Source organism: Myotis daubentonii, chromosome 19 (genome assembly GCF_963259705.1).
Source record: "Myotis daubentonii chromosome 19, mMyoDau2.1, whole genome shotgun sequence".
Classification (NCBI taxonomy): Eukaryota; Metazoa; Chordata; class Mammalia; order Chiroptera; family Vespertilionidae; genus Myotis; species Myotis daubentonii.
Genome location: NC_081858.1, coordinates 6,985,367 through 7,007,982, shown reverse-complemented (window position 1 = coordinate 7,007,982; position 22,616 = coordinate 6,985,367). Strand labels below are relative to the sequence as shown.

Here is a 22,616-nt window from a genome sequence, read left to right as displayed (position 1 = left end):
ACCCATCTGCCCCTAGGGATTAGCTAAGGGGGGACAGATTCTCAGAGCCTGCGGAGGAGAGGGGGGAGGAGAAGGAGGGAGGGTGGAGAAAAGGAGGAGGAAGAGGAGAGAAGGAGGGAGAGGAGGGGAGCGGGCAGCAGGGAAAGAAACACAGAGAATCTACCTTGTGCCTGCACTTCATTGACACCATTCCAGTTCATGTCTACAGCAGCCTTTGAAGCAGCTATTACGCTCAGAGAGGCTAAGTGACTTGCCCAAGGTCACAGAGCTGCAGGGATCTGAATCCGGTCAGTCTGACCTCTAAGTTCTGTGTCCTGCAGCAGCTGCCTCCGGACTCACACGGGCATCAGCGTCCGAGGGGCCCCGCTATTACCAGTGCTTCCCAACTGGACACAGTTTTGCCCTCCAGGGGATGCTGGGCAATGTCAGGAGACATTTTCTTGTTATCACAACTTGGGGATGGGGTTGCTACTGGTACCGAGAGGCTAGAGGTAAGAGAAGCTGTTAAAGACCCCCCAGTGTACAGGGAAGCCCCCCACCACAGAGAATTCCGTAACCCCAAATGTCAACAATGTGGCAGTGGAGAAACTCTACACTATGGGGAGAGCACTCGAATCACCCCCATGCACCCTGCCTCTGGCATTCCCCTTGGGAATCTAGAAGTTCCAGCCAGCACTCATTTTTTTGCCCAACACCCAGGATTAAAACTCACCTAGTAGTAAGCAAGTATTTGAGGAATTCTTGCCTCTCCGCGTTGCCCCTGGATACATAAATTCTCATCTAAATTCACAGTCACATTCACAATTTCACAGCGCAAGAGAGACATAACTTTCTCATTAAGGGGCGCGTTCTTAAGTTTCTCTCCACTGAGATCAGTAAGAATCTGGACTCCCTTGAGATGATGTGCGGCTGTAATTAACATTAATAAAACACTAAGTCGCCCCATGCCAGCTCAGGAGAATCACTGTTGGAGGGTCTATGAGCTACAGACCACGCCAACATCCCCCAGCCCCCATGCAAATACAATCAGGAGGACCCTAGAAGGGAACACAGTCACATTTCCGTGGCCAGGGAACACGGAAGAGCCACAGGAGCACTGGACATGGAGCTCCAAGGAGCTGGAGAAGTAACAGCTACAATAACCTACATTTTGTGGGAGGAGCCAGTTTGAGATTTAGTCACTTGTAAACAAAGAATCCTGTCTAATACAACAGGAAATCAAGTACAGCACCTTTTAAAAGAAATGTACTTTTATAACTTTTAATGCAGTAATTTCTTCTGGGTTAAGAGTATTGTCTAGAGGTGCTGCTGCAAGAATCTTTAATAACTAGGTTATAAAACGGAATAGACACAGGTTCTTCTCAAGTCACTGGGAATGCACAGAGGTTCATGAGAAGGGCACTTTTTCTAGGACCATTTTGGTGAAATCCGATTGTTTGGGGTCCGTGGAAGTAAAGCCACTGCTCAGCAAACTTCAGACAAGTCACTCCCATTGACATAATTCAGAACTGGACTGATGGGACATCAAATTAATGTGGCCTTCAGGGCTGTGTTCTTGTTCCTGTCCGACTGCCACCCAGGATGCCTCCACCTGTACCCTCCAGTACTGGCCTATGAGGCTGGTGGGTGGTGGCTCTTGGTCAGATGGGGAAACTGAGTCACGCATGCCTAGCCAGAATTAAGTGTGTGAACGTCAACCCTCCAAGCCAGGCTTCCTGCCATGAAGATTAATGAGGTGACAACTGTCAATGGCCAGGCGGGGGGTTAAAACAAAACAGCCACCCAAACACCTGAGGCTGTGTTCAGCCTCTTGAATGCGCAGGCCAACAGCAGCCCTGGCAAAGCACCACACGTGTGACCACCTCCCTGAGAGAGGCCCTGCGTGGGCCCCGTGGGCTTTCTATTTTGGTGGACGTCAAGGAAAACATTGATTGAATGATGTGCAGGGTTTTACATTTAGAATGCAAAGGGGTGGCCTGTGGCCTAACATCTGGACGGCAGACACGTTTTATCGGGCTCCTATGAGGCTTAAATGTGGATTCACTGGCAACATTTTTTAAAAATAGAGAAATTTCACACTAAAAATTCCATACTTCTGGCTGCTCTTGATAAACTATAAGTCTGATAGCATCCCCTCTTGAAGGCAAGTTTCTGGCTTCCCCGCAGTCCTCTCGGCTGGCACGCCCTTCCCCTCCCCTCCCCTCCCCTCCCCTCTCCCCCCTCCCCTCCCTTCCCTCCCCTTCCTTCCCTCCCCGGGTAGACTCTCCCCTCTGCAGGGTCAGCCCAGGGGCACCTCCCATGGAAAGCCTCCCCAGGCGCTCTGAGGATCGATCTTCAACAATTGCCCATGTCCAAACCAACAAAAATGATTATACGAGTATGTGAGACCCAGCTGTCTTTAAATCCTGCGCTTTCTATTTCCATTTTCTCTTTAAAACACAACGTGTTTCGGGGATAGGATTTAGTGTATATCTTTTGTTCCTAATTTTTTAAAAATGTTTTTCAATTGTAGGTTACATTACAAAGTGTTCCCCTGCTATTCCCAGCCCCCACCTGGCACCGTACAGTTACTACAATACCATTGATCATCTTCCCTGTGCTGGACTTTCCATCCCCGGACTATTCTGTAACTACCAACCTGCACTTCTCAATCCCTTCACCTTTTCCACACAGTCCCCCAACCCCTCTCCCCTCTGGCAGCCCTCAGTCTATTGTCTGTGTTTATGAGTCTGTTTCTGTTTTGCTTGTTCTTTCATATTGTTCTTTAGGTTCCACATATAAATGAAATTAGAATGTAAGTCTTTTAAGCTCTTCCTGGAAATAAGCAGCAATGCCCCCACGGGTGCCGAGGACTCAGTACAGGTGCGACCTACCATTTGCAAATACGAATGGGGCTTCTCCTACAGAGCGATGCAACAGGCAACGTAACCTTTCCCTTGGGCCCTGGAGAGTCACGAGAGCCTAGGTGGCTTTGCTGCTGGCAGCTACACGACCAGCATCATCTCTTTGGGTCATCAGCAAAAAATAGTCTTGCCCCCACCCCGCCATGCAGTTCTGGGCTGCTGGGTGCTCCATGATCTACGTCAAACAGGCGGGGGGTCTGAAGCACAGGACACGGCCAGCGGCGTCGGAGGCACAAGAACATGCCAGGAATAAATGGGAAAATCAGCAGAGACAAGAAACATTTTCAATCCCTTGTAGGGATGGCTGTTTGCAAGTGTTCAGCCCTAGCTCTGATGAGTCACTCGTTAGAAAAGAAAAAGCATGACCTTTTGTGACTGATTTCAGGAAGACTTGGGGGTGGGTAGTGGGTGGGGGTTTCAGAGTCAACAGAGTCAAAGACACGGGGAGGAATAAGGCCTGGCTGTTTAGACAGGATGTCCTCAGGGCAAGTGAGAACTATGCTGGGTGAGAAGAACACGAATGAACAAAAAGAAACAATTAGCTTACTTTTTCTCTCCCAATTGCCCTCAGCCAGAGCCCAATGAAAGAGGGGGAGGTGAGAGAGGGGAAAAAACAGAATAGATGGAGGAGAAGGGGCCAAGGAGCCAATGAGAGTCAAGGCAGTGTGGCACTGGCATAAAAAACAGAACAGAATGCAGTTGTGAAATAGGCCCACATGGTCACGGCTGATTTATATTCGACAAAGATTCCTCATAAGTCAATGGAGAATAGGTGGTCTCTTCAACAAATGGTGCTGGAACAACTGGATACTCATGTGGAAAATAATGAGGTTTGACCCTTACCTCACACCATATGCAAAAATTAATGTGAAGCGGATAATAAACCTATCATAAAAGCTAAAACTGTAATACTTCTAGAAGAAACAGGAGACTATCTTGAAACTTCCAAAGATTTCTTAGACAGGATATAAAAAGCCATAAACACAAAAGAAAAAAAAGTGATTAACAGGACTCCATTAACACTGAGACTGTCAGCTCTTTGAAAGACAACCATACGCAAGTGATAAGGGAAGCTACGATTGAAAGAAACTATCCACAAGACATAAGCTGATAAAGGGCCTACCACACAGTTAATAAGAAGATAAGCAATCCAATTAAAATTAGGCAAAAGACTTGAACAGATAATTTAGAGAGAGAGAGAGAGAGAGAGAGAGAGAGAGAGAGAAATGGCCAGTAAATCCACAAAAGGATGTTCAACATCTTTAGTCCTCAGGGAAATGCAGTGATTAATTAAATAATGCAAATTAATATACAACACGATACCACTTCTTACCTACTAGAATAAATAACGTTAGAAGCCTGACAATATCAAGCGATGACAAGGATGCAGAGCAGGGTTCCTCAACCCTGGCACTCCTCATATTTTGGGCTGGATAACTCCTTCCTGGAGGTGGGAGGGGGCTGCTGCATATACTGTAGAATGTTTTATCGGCATTCTTGGTCTCTACCCTGGTGATAGATGCTAGCGGCACTCTCCTGTACCCCCTACCCCCAAATTATGACAACCAAAAACATGTCTCCGGACATTGTCAAATGTCCCCTGGGGACAAAACAGCTCCATGCCGACAACCACTGACTTCTCACACATTGCTGGTGGGGATGTGACATGTACTACCACCCCGGAAAACAGTGTAATGATTGCTTATAAAGGTAAACAAATAGCCTGGCCGGTATGGCTCAGTGATTGAGTGTCCACCTATGAACCAGGAGGTCATGGTTTGATTCCAGTCAAGGCACATGTCAGGGTTGCGGACTCGATCCCCAGTGTGGGGAGTGCAGGAGGTAGCCAATCAATGATTCTCTCATCATCGATGTTTCTATGTCTCTCTCCCTCTCTCTTTCTCTCTAAAATCAATAAAAATATATTTTTTAAAAATAATAAAGTTAAACTAATATGCTAAGACTTAGGAATTCTACTGCTAGGTATTTACCCAAGAGAAAGGAAAACATTTGTAGATAAAAAATAAGTACATAAAGCCCTGTATGGAATGTTCATAGCAGATTTCATCCCAAGAGCCCCAAACTGGAAACACTCTAAAATGCCCATCAATGGAAGTGTAGTGAGCCCTAACCCTCGTACCTGTGGATGTGGCCTTACTTAGAAACAGGGTCTTTGCAGATGTGATCAAGTTAAGCTAAGGTCATCATGGATGAGAGGGGGCTCTAACTCTAGTGGCTGGTGTCCTCACAAGAAGAGGAGAGGACATGCAGAGGGAAGAGGCCCAGTGCAGACAGAGGCAGGGACTGGAATGATGCGGCTACGAGCCCAGAACACCAAGGGCTGCCCGAGTCCCCAGAAGCTAGAAAAGGCAAGAAAGAATTCTCCTCTATCCTGAGAAAGCAAGGCCCACTCAACACCTTGACTTTGGGCTTCCAGCCTCCAGAACATGAGAAAATACATTTCTATGGTTTTAAGCTACCACGTTTGTGGTACTTTGTTGTAGCAGTCCTAAGAAATGACTACAGTAAGGAAGGAATAAACAAACTACTGTGTAGTCACACAATGCAATATCAGTAACACATAGTAACAAAGTAATACAAAAGAATGAACCACTAATCCACACAACAACATGGATTAATCTCAAAAACATCCTGTTAAGTGAAATAAGCCAATCACAAGTGTGTATAATGCATGATTCCATATACAGGATGTTCTATAAGAGGCCTAAGCTATGGGATAAAGATCAGAATTGTGGTTGCCTTCAAGGAGGTGAATATGATTGGAAAGGAGGCATGAGGGAATTTTCCAGAGTGAATGAGAAATGTTCTACAGTGGGGCCTTGACTTACAAGTGTCCCGACTAACGAGTTTTTCGAGATACGAGCCGTCTCTCAGCCGATTTTTTGCTTTGAGTTGTGAGCTAAAATTCGGGTTACGAGCCAGCTTCAGATACCCCACAGCTAGTTGGTGCAGCAAACATCACAGTGAATGCCACAACATCAGCCCAGCATCACATGTCTCACTCGTTCACTTTTGATTTGACATACGAGTAATTTGAGTTATGAGCTCCGTCACGGAACGAATTAAACTCGTAAGTCAAGGCCCCACTGTATACCTTTTTTTTCTTTTCTTTGTTAATTCTTGCCTAAGGATATTTTTTTCCATTGATTTTTTTTTTTTTTTGAGTGGAAAAGAGAAAGAGGAGGGGGAAAGAGAGAGAGAAACACTGATGTGAGAGACACACATCGATTGGCTGCCTCCAGCAGGTGCCCCAACCAGGCCGGTTGAACCTACAACCCTTTGGTGGGTGGGCCAACACTCTAACCACTGATCCATACCAGCCAGAACGATGTTTTATATCTTGACTGGGGTTGTGGGTACCTAGGCATATATGTTTATCAAAATTCAATGAATTTAAAGCTTATGTTTTTTATTGTATTAAATTAATACTGGCTTTTAAAAACTGCCAATAAAGAGGCTAAAGCAGCTGTGGGCAAACTACGGCCCGCGGGCCGGATCCGGCCCGTTTGAAATGAATAAAACTAAAAAAAAAAAAAAAAAAAAAAAAAAAGACCGTACCCTTTTATGTAACGACTAGGGGCCCGGTGCACGAAATTCGTGCAATGGGTGTGGGGGGGGTGGGGAGTGTCCCTCAGCCCAGCCTGCCCCTCTCACATACTGGGAGCCCTCAGGCGTTGACCCCCATCACCCTCCAATCGCAGGATCGGCCCCTTGCCCAGGCCTGACGCCTCTGACAGAGGTGTCAGGCCTGGGCAGGGGACCCTCATTTCCCCCCATCACTGGTTCTGCCCCCAGCCCAGGCCTGATGCCTCTGGCCCAGTAATCATGCCTGGGCAGGGGACCCCCATCTCCCTCTGATCGCTTGCTCCACCCCCAGCCCAAGCCTGACGCCTCTGACCCAGGCTTCAGGCCTGGGCAGGGGACCCCCAGACCCCTCCGATTGCTGGCTCTGCCCCTTGCCCAGGCCTGATGCCTCAGCCAGAGGCATAGACCCCCATCACCCTCTGATCACCTGATTGGCCCCTTGCCCAGGCCTGACGCCTCCACCAGAGGTGTCAGGCTTGGACAGGGGACCCCCATCTCCCCCCGATCACTGGCTCTGGCCCCCGCCCAGGCCTGAGGCCTCTGGCCCAGGAATCATGCCTGGGCAGGGGACCCCCATCTCCCTCTGATCGCTTGCTCCACCCCCCGCCCAAGCCTGACGCCTCTGACCCAGGCTTCAGGCCTGGGCAAGGGGACCATCATATCCCCCCCAATCCCCAGCTCAGCCCCCCGCCCAGGCCTGATGCCTCGGCCAGAGGAGTTGACCCTCATCACCCTCCGATCACCAATCACCGGATCGGCCCCTTGACCAGGCCTGAGGCCTCCGGCAGAGGTGTCAGGCCTGGGCAGGGGACCCCCAGCTCCCCGCGGTTGCAGGCTCCGCCTCTGCCCAGGCCTAACGCCTCTGGCTGAGGCGTCCGGCTCGGGCAGCAGGGACCCGCAGCTGCAGCGGCCCCGCGATCGTGGGCTCCGCTTTAGGCCCAGGCAAGGGACCCCTAGGTCCCAGGACTGCCAGCTTCGACCGTGCCCAGCTCCCATCGCTGGCTCCACCCCTACTTCCTGCTATCACTGGCCAGGGCGGCAAAGGTGCCTGATTCTCCGATTCTCCTGATTCTCCAGCTCTTAGCTCCCCCCTGGGTTTCCGATCACTGTCAGTGGCAGGGGGCTTCTTCCTGCTTTCCCTTTCGCCTTCCTGCATTGTGCCTACATATGCAAATTAACCGCCATCTTGTTGGCAGTTAACTGCCAATCTTAGTTGGCAGTTAATTTGCATATAGCCCTGATTAGCCAATGAAAAGGGTATCGTCATATGCCAATTACCATTTTTCTCTTTTATTAGTGTAGATGTTTACTCTGAATTTATATTAGTTCACACAAACACTCCATCCATGCTTTTGTTCCGGCCCTCCGGTCCAGGTTAAGAACCCATTGTGGCCCTCGAGTCAAAAAGTTTGTCCACCCCTGGGCTAAAGGGAAGAGAGAGGACAGTTGGGAAGCATGTGACCTGCTCACAATGACAAGAGGCAGATGAGGAAAAAGGAGGGAGCAGGCAAAGGGGTCATGTGAGCAGAAGACCCACTCTGTCCCACCTGCAGCAGCTCTGTCATTTCTTACACCTGCACTCACCATGGTTAAGTAAACTCACTAATTCGTCACTGCAGGCCAAGTGCAGAGCTGCTCGCAGCAAATTGGCCCAGGCAGACATCCCAGCTGCTGTCCATTATAAGCCGGGACGGAACATTAACTTCTGAGAGGTCCTCTGGCTGCCTGCGAGCCCCTCGCCTCCCACACTTCGGGAATATTCTTGAAAACCTAAATGAATAACTGAGAAGAACTCAGAACGCAGTGCCTGGTGAGCAACCCAAGGCCTCCCAGGGGCGCGAGACACTCGGAGTGTGGATAACGGCCCGGAGGTCCAGACAGCACCGAGCTCTCAGCTCATGCGATGCTGGGTCCCTGGCCCAGCCAGCTGCAGACACACGAGGTCTCAGGTAGGAAGGAGGGGCCTGAGGCTAAGTCATCTACTGCCCTCCCCCACAGCCGAACCAGGACAAAGGGGTCACAGCAAATGCCGGGAGGGGCCAAAATCATTAGCTTTGGCACCAGGCCATCCAGAGTTCAGAGGTCAAGACTGCTTCCTTCATTTCCAACTGGTGCTGAGATGCAGGTATGCAAGGAACTGGTGCTCAATAAATGCTGGCTTCCTTTTGTGAAATGCAGGCAACACCTTGACGTTGAGTTGGAAACTTTACATTTCACATGAGTTACATTCCTTGCTCACAAAGAAGTTCCCTACTGGAGACATCGTCTTTGCGACAGCCCTTGAGAAGGGTGGTGCCACTCTGCTGGTTCCTGGGACTCAGCTGAGCAAGTGGAAGAGCCCCCCTCGCCTGCAGACCCCTTGCAGCAGCTCCAGGAAGGAGCCCCACACATTCACATTCAGGGCTGTGCCTGCCAGGGGTCAACACTGCTTGCATACGGTGTGTGTTGTGATGTTCACAATCTGAATTCTGAGAGAGGACAATTCTAAGAGATTTGTCCAAAAGCACAATAAGGAACGCTTCCCCTGGCACCAGCCAGGTGCTTCCACATGACCCTGCCCAGCAGGTCTTCAGCAGGGACACTGTCTCTTGTCACCATTTCTGCTCTACACGAGTGTACCTGGACATGGGCCCTCCCTGTGTAGCTTCTTTCATGTTCACTCTGTAATAGAGAGAGAACTAGACTGATAGCCTGGCGGGGGGGGGGGGGGGGGGGAGCGGGGAGAGAAGGTGGTTTCTAATGCTGAGGTGGAGAATCATTCATTCATTCATTCATTCACTCACTCACTCATTCCTTCAGCAAACATTCACTGAGCCTTCAACTATGTACCCAGAGCTGTTAAGCACACAAGGGACAGAGGAGAAAAAGACAGCATTCCTACCCTCAAAGAACTCACAACCCAGAAACACAGTAGGGACTCAAAACCTGCTGATGCACAAGTGACAGGCACAACCACCACAGAGACAGCCCGGGGTACATAGTCATAAGTCCCACCACTGGGTCAGATCTGTATCACATTTGCCACCGATCAGCTAAGGACAGGATTCCTCAGGCATTTTCTGAAAGGGCCAGGTAGTGAATCCTTTAATCCTTTAGGCTCTACCAAGCATAGTCTCGGTTGCAAGGACAGCAATAGACAGTCAGTCTATGAGTGAGTGTCTCTGTTCCAATAAAACTTTATTTACAAAAACAGGTGGTGGGCCGGATTTGGGAAGATGTAATCCTACTTGGTTTCTTCACTACAACAGAGAGATGGTGATACCAGCTACTTCGTGAGGTTGTAGAAGTTGATACTACATGTAAAGTGTTTGGTACCATGCCCATAGCATGGTAAGGACTCGATAAATGTTGGCTGTTTCTACCATTGTTATTCATTGCATCACAGTATGGTAACAGAAATATGAAGGCAGAGTTGGAAAGGAGTGGAGGGTCAGTTTGGTGTGAGGAAAACCATAGCCAATGTAACTGAGAGCCTCTTTCAATTTAGCCATCAGAACAAGGACAAGGACAAAGCCCTCTTAGCTGCCCCCCAGGGCTGAGTTGCTGTCCAAAAAGCTCTCCTTCCAAAGATGGGGAAATTCTCAAGTCCTCACAGTACAGTCCTCAAATTCTCAAGTTCTACAAAACAGAGGGTGTAAGGAAAGGAGCCTGTACCTTCCCTGGGCAAAGAACGCGTTTCTTAGATAGTCCCCGTCATATTCACTGAAAACACAATGTTAAGTCTCAACATCTTGGGAAGTGAAACCCAAGCTGGTGCCAACCTCAGGTGGCATCCCGACACAGGTCCCATCCACCCGGCTGCTTGCCGCCCGCTCAGTGGTTAAAGCCCAGGTTGGTGCGCAGGCCTCTTCTCCCCCTGGGCCTGGGGCAGCAGCCCGCCCTGAAAGGTCATCTCTCCAATGTACAAAGTGTGACCCTGAGACCCGAGCAGGGCTGGAAGATAGGCCCGCCCGCCCAGTGACTACTTCCTGAAAACCATAAGGCACCTAGAAGATTCATCTCACCTGCTCCCCTCACCTCTCCTGGGAGCCTGGCCACGGTGGAAGGGCCTGGAGAGCGGTTACTAGTTTTATTCTTCCTCTATTCGTTCAGGTTGATAAATGCCTCCAGCCTGAGGGAAGCAGGAGGGGGAGGGAGGTGAGCTGGAGAGCTCTCAGCAGCCACCAGACAGCCCCGGGCCACACTCAAGTTAAATTGCCGAGTCCCCACAGGCCCTCCCCCACCAGCTGTAGGTCAGGAGGCCATGGGAGGTGACGCAGGCAGGGGAAGGAGCAGCCATGGAAGGTGCCATCCTTCCCGCCAGCAGCAGACTGCAGAGCCCCCACTGACTTCTGCTTGCTGGGTCGCCAGAGCCACACTCTCCTGCGTCCTGGGAGACAGCATTGCATACTTGGAAGAATTAATTAATAGAAAACAGGAACAAAAAGGCTCAGAGCAACTGGACTGAGGCCTTGAGGCCAAAATGCATCGCATCTAAAATGGCACGTGACAGGTCACGCCCCTCCAGGAGAGAGCCCTTCCTGAGGCCCCCTGCCAACCGACCTCAGGATAAACTCCAAACTGCCCAGCAGCTCCTCCTCTGCACCCCTCACCACTCCACAAGCGCGCTCAGGCTCCGAGTGGAGCCCACGGCCACGTTCAGCGCCCAGCCTGCTGTTCTCCTGCCGCCTGCTCTTCCCTCTCTCTTCACCCGCCAACCCCACCCACTCTGCAGGTCCCTTCTTAGGTCCAGTGCTGGCAAACTACAGCGGCCCAAAGGCCGAATCAGCCCTCTTGTTTTTATAAATAAACATTTCCAGGAGGAGCCTGGCCAGTGTGGCACAGTTGGTTGGGCACTGTCGTATGCACCGAGAGGTTTCTGGTTCGATTCCAGGTCAGGGCACATGCCAGGGTTCAGGGCTTGATCTCTGGTAGGGGTGTGTAGGAGGCAGCCAATCCATCAATGTTTCTCTCTCTCTCCTTCTCCCTTCCTTTCTCTCTAAAAATCAATAAAAATATTTTTTAAACATATTTTTATTGATTTTTTACAGAGAGGAAGTGAGAGAGACAGAGAGTCAGAAACATCGATGAGAGAGAGAAACATCGATCAGCCGCCTCCCGCGCATCCCCCACCGATGATGCGCCCGCAACCCAGGCACATGCCCCTGACCGGAACCGAACCTGGGACCCTTCAGTCCGCAGGCCGACGCTCCATCCACTGAGCCAAACAGGTTTCGGCAATAAAAATATTTTTAAAGGCTGTATTGGAAGACCACTGTGCCATTCACTTGCATATCCCTTATGGCTGGTTTCACTTACAACCTCAGGGTTGGGTGGATGCAAGAGCGGCGGCAGGATGGCCGACCCCAGTGCTATTTACTCCCTGGTTTCTTACAGGACACTTTTCTGACCCGTCTTAGAGGACAGGTCCTCCAGGAAGCTGTCCCCGGCTCCCTGGGATGTTTTACGTGATCCTCATCGGGCTCCTGCAGCTCTAGCCTTACTTTCTCTGCTCCAGGCCTTTCCGCACTGAGTTATACGAGTTAACTGATGTTTTCAGCCTGACTCCTCTAAACCCTGAACTCCAGGCCCCTCACACAGACCCTGCTCATCAAAGCACAAAAAGCAAGTTTGCAGAATGAATGAACAAGTCAGTGAGTATTTTTTTGCTGCTGGACTGCAGAGCCTAATAAAACCACTAAACAGAGCACAACTCCTTCAGGCAGCTGACACCTCACGGGGGAGTCTGCACAGCAGCATTGTGTCTCTGGGACAGACAGAGAGCAGGGAAGGCCCAAAAATGAGCCTGCCCAGCGAACAAAGGAGCTTCAAGTATGTACTGGAGGAATAACTGCTCCCAGACCAAACGCAGGGGAGAAGAGAGGAGAGTTTCACTAACAGGTGGGGCTCAGACTCTCCCAAATTGGGACTCAGACTCGAACTCGAAATCTTATTGATGCTTCCAAGGTAGACCCCTCCTTGTCCTGCTCCGCACACCTTACTGTTCTAGTCTCCTGACTGAGCATTCTTTCCTTCTCCGCTGTAAACTCCTGGGAAGCCGGTCATTTGCCCACCAGAGAATCCCTGTAGGACTTGGTAAAAATGTATGATGAATGAATGAATGAATGAGAGAGACTCAACCATCAAATCCTTCCATCGGGTATAACGTGGTACAGAGAGCCAGGTGGGGCCCGGTTTCACTCTGAGGTGGGCCCAGGACCCGCCCCTGCCCCAGTAGCAACCCTAGAGGTGCCCTATTTAACAACAATCAATCGTGACTGTTTGGTGGCTACTATCTTGTGGCATCTTACGCCTGGCATGCAGAGGCCACACACTTGGCTTTGAATAGTTTCCTCATCTCGGCCTCCAGTTTCTGGAGGTATTTCTGGGGTCTCAGCTGTCCCCAACCTTGTTCCTGTCCTCTGTCTTGGCTTTCAAAGGCCTCACGTACTGCCCGTCTCCGTGTGACTGCTCCACCCCACGCTGATATCATGCCCTCATCCCGGTCCCCATTATCTTAAATCAAAGTGCTGGGCAGCTGCCCCCGATGACTCAAGCCACCGTCAGGAGCCAATGCACAGTGGAGAGGTTGGCTCTGGGAGGAATGTTTCTATCTCCCCATTTATCACACTAAGAAGTTGGTTTCAAATTCTATCAAATAAGTCAAAAATCAAGACAGAGAACAGTGCCTTCTCTTTGTCTTTTCCAGAAGTGGCACCACCCTCTATAGCGAATAGATTTCAGGCATTTAATCTGGCAACCAAGTGACAGTGACTCCCAGAAGGCTGGCGCCTGCCAGTGGCAAGGCAAAGAGGGGGTGGGGGGAGGTAAGAAATATGCCTCTGATTTATCCTCATAGAAAAGAACCAGCATGTGGCCAGGTGGCTGCTGGATTTCCCGAGAGCAAACAGGATGTGGGGGTGGGGAGAGAGGATGAGGGCTGTGCACCTGGCTGATAGCACATGTCCTAGGAAGATTCCCCCAGCCCCGTGGTTGGCAAACTGTGGCTCACGAGCCACATGCGGCTCTTTGGCCACTTGAGTGTGGCTTTTCCACAAAATACCACGTGCGGGCGCACCTACAGTGCGACTGAAACTTCGTGGCCCATGCGCAGAAGTCGGTTTTCGGCCTGGGCGAGTCTATTTTGAAGAAGTACTGTTGATATTTGGCTCTGTTGACTAATGAGTTTGCTGACCACTGGTCTAGACCAGTGGTTCTCAACCTTCTGGCCCTTTAAATACAGTTCCTCATGTTGTGACCCCCAACCATAAAATTATTTTCGTTGCTACTTCATAACTGTAATGTTGCTACTGTTACGAATCGTAATGTAAATATCTGATATGCAGGATGGTCTTAGGCGACCCCTGTGAAAGGGTCGTTCGACCGCCAAAGGGGTTGCGACCCACAGGTTAAGAACCGCTGCCCTAGACAAAGGGAGATGGAGGTGACTACAGAAAGCCCCAGCCCATTTTTAAAATAACCTAATGAGGAACTGGAGGAGGGTCTAAGTAAATCGGCTGTGTTCCTCGCCCCACGTGTGATCCTGTAAAATGGGCGTCCGCTCTCTAGAGCAGTGGTTCTCAACCTGTGGGCCGCGACCCCTTTGGCAATCGAATGACCCTTTCACAGGGATCACCTAAGACCATCCTGCATATCAGATATTTACATGACGATTCATCACAGTAGCAACATTACAGTTATGAAGTAGCAACGAAAATAATTTTATGGTTGGGTCACAACATGAGGAACTGTATTTAAAGGGCCAGAAGGTTGAGAACCACTGCTCTAGAGTGTTATTAAAAGTCTCATTTAAGCCATGCTTCTGTTTCCTAGTCCGTCATTTGAAATTTGGACAGGTGAGCCATTTCTCACAGAGGGGAGGGAGCCACAACTCAACATGATTCAACATGATTACCACCGGAGCGAAAAAGGGACCATCAGTTCCACTCCACGAATGAAGTCCCTCAGGAAACCCCGCAGCTTCCTGGACAGCAGACGTGCTTTTATTCCCAGGTACCGCAACCCTAAGTGTGACTCTAATGCCTTCCCTCTAGGGTGGCGATAACAGTAACTACGACGATGTCTTTGAGACTCCGGTGTCACACCAAACCCATCATCCCACCTGTGGTTAAGCAGCGTGGTTTGCATGAACATGGACCTGTAGGATGACACTTCCATCTATAAGATAATCACAGCACCAACAAACCACAGGTGTCCTACAACAGCAGCCAGGAAATCTGTTTACCAGCGCAAGGATGATACACTCTTCCCCTGCTTTTTCTCACCTTCCTTTGTTTCATATTCTCAGTCACAACCCCAACAAGAGAAGAATCCCAGGCTCTAATCAATAGAATGAAGGGCTTTGGGAAGGGATAGAAATGCGGTGACCGAACGTTCCAGTTTTGACCGACTGGCAGTGACTTGCCAAGAGCCTTGTGCTGAGAAGGATTCTGATGGCACACCGGAGCCCGTGAGAAATGCCTGCCTTTGGAACAGGAGGAATGGCCGGCCTTAGACGTGCCAGACGTGCCAAGCCTGCCTTCGGTCATTTGAATCGGGTCAGACTGGGTACTGGAGTTTCTCCCCCTCCTCTCTGCCCAGCCTACTCAAACGCATCCACGAGATCCCATTACAATGTCACCCAATGTCACTTACTTCTCTCCTTGACACCTTTCCCTCTGCTCAGGGGAAAAGAAACCCTTGACTGTTCCCAAATGTGATCAAATGTGTGAACTTGACATCTTTCTTTACACTGGTGCCTTTCACACTGACCAGGGGATTTGCCTCCACACTCCTTTCTGTATCCCAGTGCCTGGTCCACGGTAGGGAAACACCGATCGGTTGCCTCCTGTATGTGCCCCAACCAGGGACAGAACCCAAAACCTAGGTATGAGCCCTGACTTGGAATCAAACCCACCACCTTTTTTGGTGGACGCTCCAACCAATTGAGCAACCCAGCTGGGGCTCTACTAACAAATCTTTTAATTTATTAAAAATGTGTGCACACAGCTATGTATAGAGCTGAACGCAATCATATTAATGATTACCTTTATTCCTATCTTTGTTTGGGTTCCTCCAAAACCAGACCCTGGGAGAGGTTTTGGGGTACAAGTTGTATATTTGGGAGGTGGTCCTGGGAAGCATGACAACGTGGAGAGGTCAGGCAAAGAAGGAAGCAAAGCCCATAACGGAGGCGTCATGGAAGGTCTTGCAGCCACAGGCAATGCATCCCAATAGGACCCAGGCGAGGCGAGGCCATTTCCTTTTTGGAGTGCTGGTCACAGCCATCCATGAGTGAGCATGACGCAGATTTAAAAGCACGAATGTCTTCCAACCCCTTTGGTTCACAGATGAGAAAGCTAAGCCGTGGAGAGGTTAAGTCAAAGGTCACAAGGCTACTTCCTGGCAGAACCAGGATGTAAATGCTGGCTGTTGTTATCAGTCTACTTATTAGAACTCAACTCAACTAATGTCTCTCTATAAGCCCTTCATTCATCTCCCTGGTTAGAATCCCTCTCCAGCCCTACTCCCCCGGCCCACACAGGCCAGGCACCACTGACTCTATCTTGCATCTTTTTTAACATCTAACGTTCAGGTGCCCTCGTGTCCCTGTGGATATGGTGGCGTGCTCCCAGGCCAAGTAGTCACATGGCATCGTCCACACCACCAAACTGACCACTCCCCCGCTCTCCTCTGCTGGTTCCTTGCCACGAAGCTCAGCAGCCCTGGGAGGTGTGCCCGGGGAGGGCCTTCCTTGAGGAAGTGTAGAGCTTGCTAAACTGAACAGAAGAACTCTGATGGGCAAAGCTGAACTTAACTTGAATCTTGATACAAAATATCAAGAAACACTGAAGGTCGCTCCAATCGATTTTGGCAGACCAGGAGGAAGTGGGCAATTCAGCCCAATAAATCCCACAGGGGTCCAAAGAAAGGCTGATGTTTAAAGTGTGGTCCTGGCATGAAGACAGACACACAGACCAATGGAAGAGAATCAAGAACCCAGAAATGAACCCACATATGTGTCTGGTCAACTAACATTTTGACAAGGAAGCTGAGCAGGTCAGGACGTGCATCTTAGTTACAACACGAAGCATGTCACTTGCACAGGGTGGGCCTAGGGCTGACCTGGACAATAGCCCCTCACCCGTGTAGCCATTCCACACTTGAAAGGAGGGCAATCCAAATCGAGGTCAGCAGTAAGCGTAAAATGTACACTGGATTTCAAACATATGGCGGGGAAAAAGACAGCAAAATGCCTCCAGACTCCACACTACAGTGACAACATCCTATCTAATAAAAGAGAAACATGGTAATTAGCCGTACATCTGCTACCCTTCCCATTGGCTAATCAGGGTGATATGCAAATTAACTGCCAGCCAAGATGGCGGCCGGCAGCCAGGCAGCTTGAAGCTAACATGAGGCTTGCTTGCTTCAGTGACGGAGGACTTCAACGTTCCCCGCCTGCCACTGCTGGCCTCTGAGCTTGCAGTTTGAAACATTGTAACAAATATAAAAGCTAAACAAAACCCCAGAAACCTGCTTTAAGCCCGCCGGGATCTCAGAGCTGGAGTTGATACAGTGTTTCGACTATAGAACCCAAACAAACCAGATACCTGCTTTCAGCAGCAGAGGCCTCAGAGCTGGAGCCAGAGCTAAAGCTGGCCCAGAAAAAAAAGAAAAAAAGAAAAAAAGGAGCAGTTGGGAGCTTTAGTCACCCGCCAGCCTGAAAACAGCCCTCAGCCCCTCACCCAGACTGGCCAGGCACCCCAGTGGGGACCCCCACCCTGAAGGGTGTGTGACCAGCTGCAAACAGCCATCATCCCCTCACCCAGGCTGGCCAGGCACCCCAGTGGGGACCCCCACCCTGATCCAGGACACCCTTCAGGGCAAACCAGCTGGCCCCCACCCATGCACCAGGCCTCTATCCTATATAGTAAAAGGGTAATATGCCTCCCAGCACCAGGATCAGCGGAGCCGCAAGGCCTCCCAGCACCGGGATCTGCGGAGCCGAGAGGCCTCCTGGCACCGGGATCAGCGTGACAGGGGGCAGCGCCCAACCCCCCGCCCCGATCGCCCTGCGGCTCTGTGTGTGACAGGGGGCGGGGCCACAGCCTCCCTATCGGACCTGCTCTGTTTGTGACAGGGGAAGGCGCCCCAACCCCCTGATCAGCCCTGCTCTGTGCCTGATAGGGGGGAGCTCCCCAACCCCCTGATCGCCCTGCGGGTCTGTGTGTGACAGGGTGCGGAACCCCAACCCCCTGATCGGCCCTGCTCTGTGTGTGACAGGGTGCGGCGCCCCAACCCTCCCCCACGGGCCCTGCTCTGTGTGTGACGGGGTAGAGCCATAACCTCCCCATCGGCCCTGCTCTGAGTGTGACAGGGTGCGGCGCCACAACCCCCTGATCCGCCCTGCTCTGTGTGTGACAGGGGGCGGTGCCCCAACTCCCCTATCGGCCCTACTCTGTGAGTGACAGGGGGGAGCTCCTCAATCCCCTGATCAGCCCTGCTCTGTGTGTGACAGGGGGAGCTCCCCAACCCCCTGATCAACCCTGCGCTGTGCGTGACAGGGTATGGAGCCCCAACCCCCCTGACGGGCCCTGCTCTGTACGTGACAGGGGGCAGCACCCCAACCCCCTGATTGGCCCTGCTCTGTGCGTGACAGGGGGTGGCGCCGAAACCTCCCCATCGACCCTGCCTTGAGTGTGACAGGGGCGGTGCCCCAACCCCCCAATCAGCCCTACTCTGAGCGTGACTGAGGGTGGCATCGCAACCTCCCGATCCATCCTGCTCTGTGCATGACAGGGGGCGGCGCCCCAACTCCCCAATCGGCCCTGCTCTGAGCCCGACCAGGGGCTGCACCTAGGGATTGGGCCTGCCCTCTGCCACCAGGGAGCAGGCCTAAGCCAGCAGGTCGTTATCTCCCAAGGGGTCCCAGATTGTGAGATGGCACAGGCCGGGCTTAGGGACCCCCCCTCCCCCCCTGAGTGCACAATTTTTTGTGCACCAGGCCTCTAGTTTTGATATAATGGGCTACATAACACATATTATGGAAATGCCTAGCCCTTGTTTATTTTCATTCTTTTGAATGTGGCCACTAGAAAACCTTATATTGCCTGTGACATTCACATCCAATTTCTAGGGGTAACACTAAGGTAGACCCCCCAGAAGTGGGCAAACTTCCCCGGCAAAGGCCCCGTGGTCAGTATCTATGGCTTTGCGGGCCATACTCTACGCCGCCATCACAGGGGGAGAGCAGCCAGGGACAATACATATGAACTTGACTTTGTGGCCAGAGATTCATATTTGACCCCCAAACTACAGTTTGCAGACCCCTACTTTAGGACAGTAATAGTATTCAGAAGGGTCATTTCTGGAAAATTCCACTCTATTTTCTCATGGATCTTTCATTCAACTGGAGAAGGGAAACATAAGTCTATTCAGGCTTCCCTGAGTTGGCCAGGTCCTGGGCCTCAAGGTGGGCAGCCCCCCACCACCCCCCTCCCACAGCCCCGGGCTCAGCTGCCCCAGGGCACCCACCAGGCACTCACTTGGGCGTGTGGGCCTCGTCCACGCGGTGGCCCAGCTGGAATTCGTGGGACTTGCTCCGATGCAGGGCCGTGAACCCCGGGAGCAAGTGAATCAGCTTCCGGGAGGAGGGCGGCGGGGTCCCTGGGGGCTTCAGCTTGTTCTTCCTCCTCATGGGTGGCGTGCCTGGCGGGGTCACGGTGGTGACGATATTGGGGGTGCGTGGCGGGGTGCGGACTGCATGCCGCTGCCGGGGTGACGGGGGCAGGGAACGGTGGCCTGATTCCAGGGGCGGTGGCGGGCACAGGCCCGGGTAGGTGTCCACGGTGAGCCTGTCCACTTGGGTATACCCAGGGGCCCCAGGGGTGGGGCTGGCGTGACAGTACAGCTGGGCGCACTTGGACTGCACCCTGGGGCTCTGGGAGAGGTGGGTGCGGATCCATGGCGTCGGCTCCGGGGCACACACTGGACTGTTCTCCTTCCCTGTCTCTGTGGTGGGCCACTGGATGGTCCAGTCTTGTTTGGAAAGGTTGCCGCCTGAGTTGCCACAAAGAAGCAGAGAACAAAACAGGTGTGTTACACTCTCTGTACTTATGCCTATGTGCACATTACACTGTATACACACTACACACGTGACAGCGTATGCACACTACACTGTATTTGCTCAAGGAATACAAGCTTATTGTCCAATTAACATACGTAAAACCTGTTTAAGAAAGTAAAAATATTTTTTAAGTTATCTTCATAATACACTGCATTCCAAGGCCACAAAGAAGCAACTAGGACATTGTCACTAACTATAGCTCTTGCCTTCCCTGGGTGAAATGCAAAGAATGTGTGATAGGGACTCAGAGAGATCTGGCTTAGAACTCTGGCTCCAACAGTGACAGTTCTGTGGCTTTGGGCAAGTTACTTGACCTCTCTGAGCCTCAGTTTGAGGTCTGTAAAATGAGAATGATCATGGCTCCTTTGGAGGGTGCAACGAGGGTCAAATGTATCCACTCACTCATCCAAGTGTTTCATAGACATGTGAACACCTCTCAGGTACCAGGCATTATTCTAGGAACCAGGACAGAGCAATGAACGAAAAAGACCCAAGTCGCTGTCCTTGCAGAGCTTGCATACTTTGTGGAGTAACAGGGGAGAAAAGGGGATAAACAAATAAATGACACAGATAAAATCTATATATATAAAAGCCTAATATGCGAAGTGTCCCCTCGGGAGTTTGAACGACCAGGAGTTCGATTGCTCGCTATGACGTGCGCTGACCACCAGGGGGCGGCATGGAATAAAGGAAGGCCCTGGCCAGCAGCTGGCAGCCACTAGGGACCCTACCCATGCATGAATTTCGTGCACCGGGCCTCTAGTGTTATCTATAAGCTGCCATGTACAATACATTATCTGTGATTGTCAGTGATAATAAGTGCAATTATGGGAAAGAAAGCAGGGCTTGGCACACACACACCAAACAATGCTGGGGAGTCCCTTCAGTCAGCAGAGAATGAGGAAGTGACAGTGGGCATCTGAGCAAATATCAGAGTGAAGTAAGGAGCACACGATGAGATAAAGTGAGTGAAGCCGTCAGCTCAGAGCCTGGGCCAGCACGATGATACAGGCAAGTAGGCAGGTGACTGAGGTCGCTAGAGACATCTATTCTGGGTGCCTGGGACTCATCCAATTTGCTCCCCAGCCATTCACTGTGCTTACCTTACCTGCCCTGTAAAGTAGGTGCTATTGATTCATTTTATAAATGAGTGTGAATGAGTGATAGGACTTGGCTAAAACCTCCTCCAGGATAGCCACCTATAGGTAAGCTGGGCCCACTGCCACCCTTCACCTGCAGTTGTTCTCACACACACACACACACACACACACACACACACACACACCTCCACTAGATTCAAGGAAGCACCGAGTTGCCCCCAAGTATCCCCGTCCTGAAGTTGTTTCAAATTAACTTGCCCCGATGAACAGAGAGGAAGAAAGCCTTACCCCGCCCAGGTCCCATCACCATCAAATCCTCGCCTCTCCATGCCTCCATTTCAAAATGAGAAGCTTGGGGATGAAGAGGCAAAGAGCCTCATCATCGTCCCGCTGCCAACTGCTCCACTGGGGGGGCCTCCACTCCTCCCTTCGAAGGCTGCTGCGGAAGGACTGCATTATATCAACTCTTCCCTGCTGCTTTTGATCCCCTTTTTAATAGAGTCTCGGGGAAAAGGGTAATTTTTCATTTTAAATAGGGGAGGTGTGTACCAAGGTGTTTGGAGGGTTATTCATCGCAACCCTTGCTATCCTGTCATCCATTTCTGCAAAACCATTTCAAGTCTTGAGCTGGGCGGGGAGAAGGGAATAGATTTTAAGGTGTGAAAGGTCTGGGGATTGATGAAAGACATTTCAAGATGCAGGGGGTTCTCTTTTGATATTCTCTAGGAAGGGACTAAGAAATAAAAGACATTTTCAAGGGAGGAAATGATTTCAAAAAGTCTAGGCAAATGTCTAACTTCTTCATCCCTTCCCATTAAAATGCTATAAACAGGACAATGCATGACTCAGAATTCATCAGACTTTCAGAGCCAGCCTTGGATGCACATGCGCTTTAGCCCTTCAAAGGCAGGACTGGCAAAGAGACTACTGTTCAGAATCTTCACTGCTTGCAACTTCTGTGAATATTTCAAAGCCCTTGTTAGTTTAATCCTCCAAGATTTCCAGAGAGAATTAGATGTTGGTTGAATATACTAGACTGAAGTTACTGATGAAACAAAAAAAGTAAGTTTTTACTTTAATCCTCATAATTTTGTAGCAAGAAATGGAACTTTTAGATGCTGTTTGAAAATGTTTAAATACTAGTAGAGTCACTGGTTATGCAAAAAAATCATAGTAAGAACAATTATTATTCACACAAATAATAGTTACTGTTTATTGAGCATTTGCTATGTACCAGATAGTCTTCTAAGTATTTTATATGCATCACTTTACATTATCCTCCTGAGACCCTAATGAAGAAAATTCTGCTATTGTCTCCATTTTACAGTGGAGGAAACAAAGGATTACCTAAGACACTGAACTGCCCAAGATCACACAGCAGGTAAGAGTGCGGCTTCCAATCCAGGCGTGCACCGCTCACCACCACAGCTCTCTCGGGAGCCCCCATCTCCCTCGAAAGCCCTGGAAAGTCTGAACACTTTCCCACAGGCCTTCAGATCACCACCAGAAACAACGCTCTGGCCCTCGAAAAGTCAAATAGGACACTGGTTTCAGCCATAATCCTTGCAAGGGTAAGATCTGAAATCCAGGAAGAACTTTCAAGTTTCTAGTGTGTATGATTGCAAAAAGAAGTAAGTATGGACAGATGAAAAACACACAGTTGTCAAAGCAATTCAACAGTGTCCAGAATCTTAACCTAAGACCTCATGAATGAGCTTGGCATCCAGCCAAACCCTGGGTCCCTCTGGGCACTGTCCCTCCCTCAGAATGTCCCCAAGTCGAACTAAACAAGTGTACTGACCCCAGCCTTTGCAGGTCAGTCACCTGGGAGATGGGATTGGGCAGAGACCATGGGTTCTGACCTGGTAATCCTTCCAGGTCCTGCTCTACAAGGCATTT

At 50.5% G+C, this 22,616-nt stretch overlaps 1 protein-coding gene across 1 annotated transcript in view; it reads right to left on the bottom strand.

Annotated features, from left to right (window-relative positions):
- Positions 1 to 22,616, bottom strand: part of KSR2 (kinase suppressor of ras 2) — a 271,249-nt gene that overhangs the window by 149,045 nt on the left and 99,588 nt on the right. Inside the window, exon 4 of the mRNA XM_059676311.1 lies at positions 19,037 to 19,550. Within this exon, the coding sequence (XP_059532294.1) occupies positions 19,037 to 19,550 (514 nt within the window). The remainder of the gene's footprint in view (positions 1 to 19,036; positions 19,551 to 22,616) is intronic.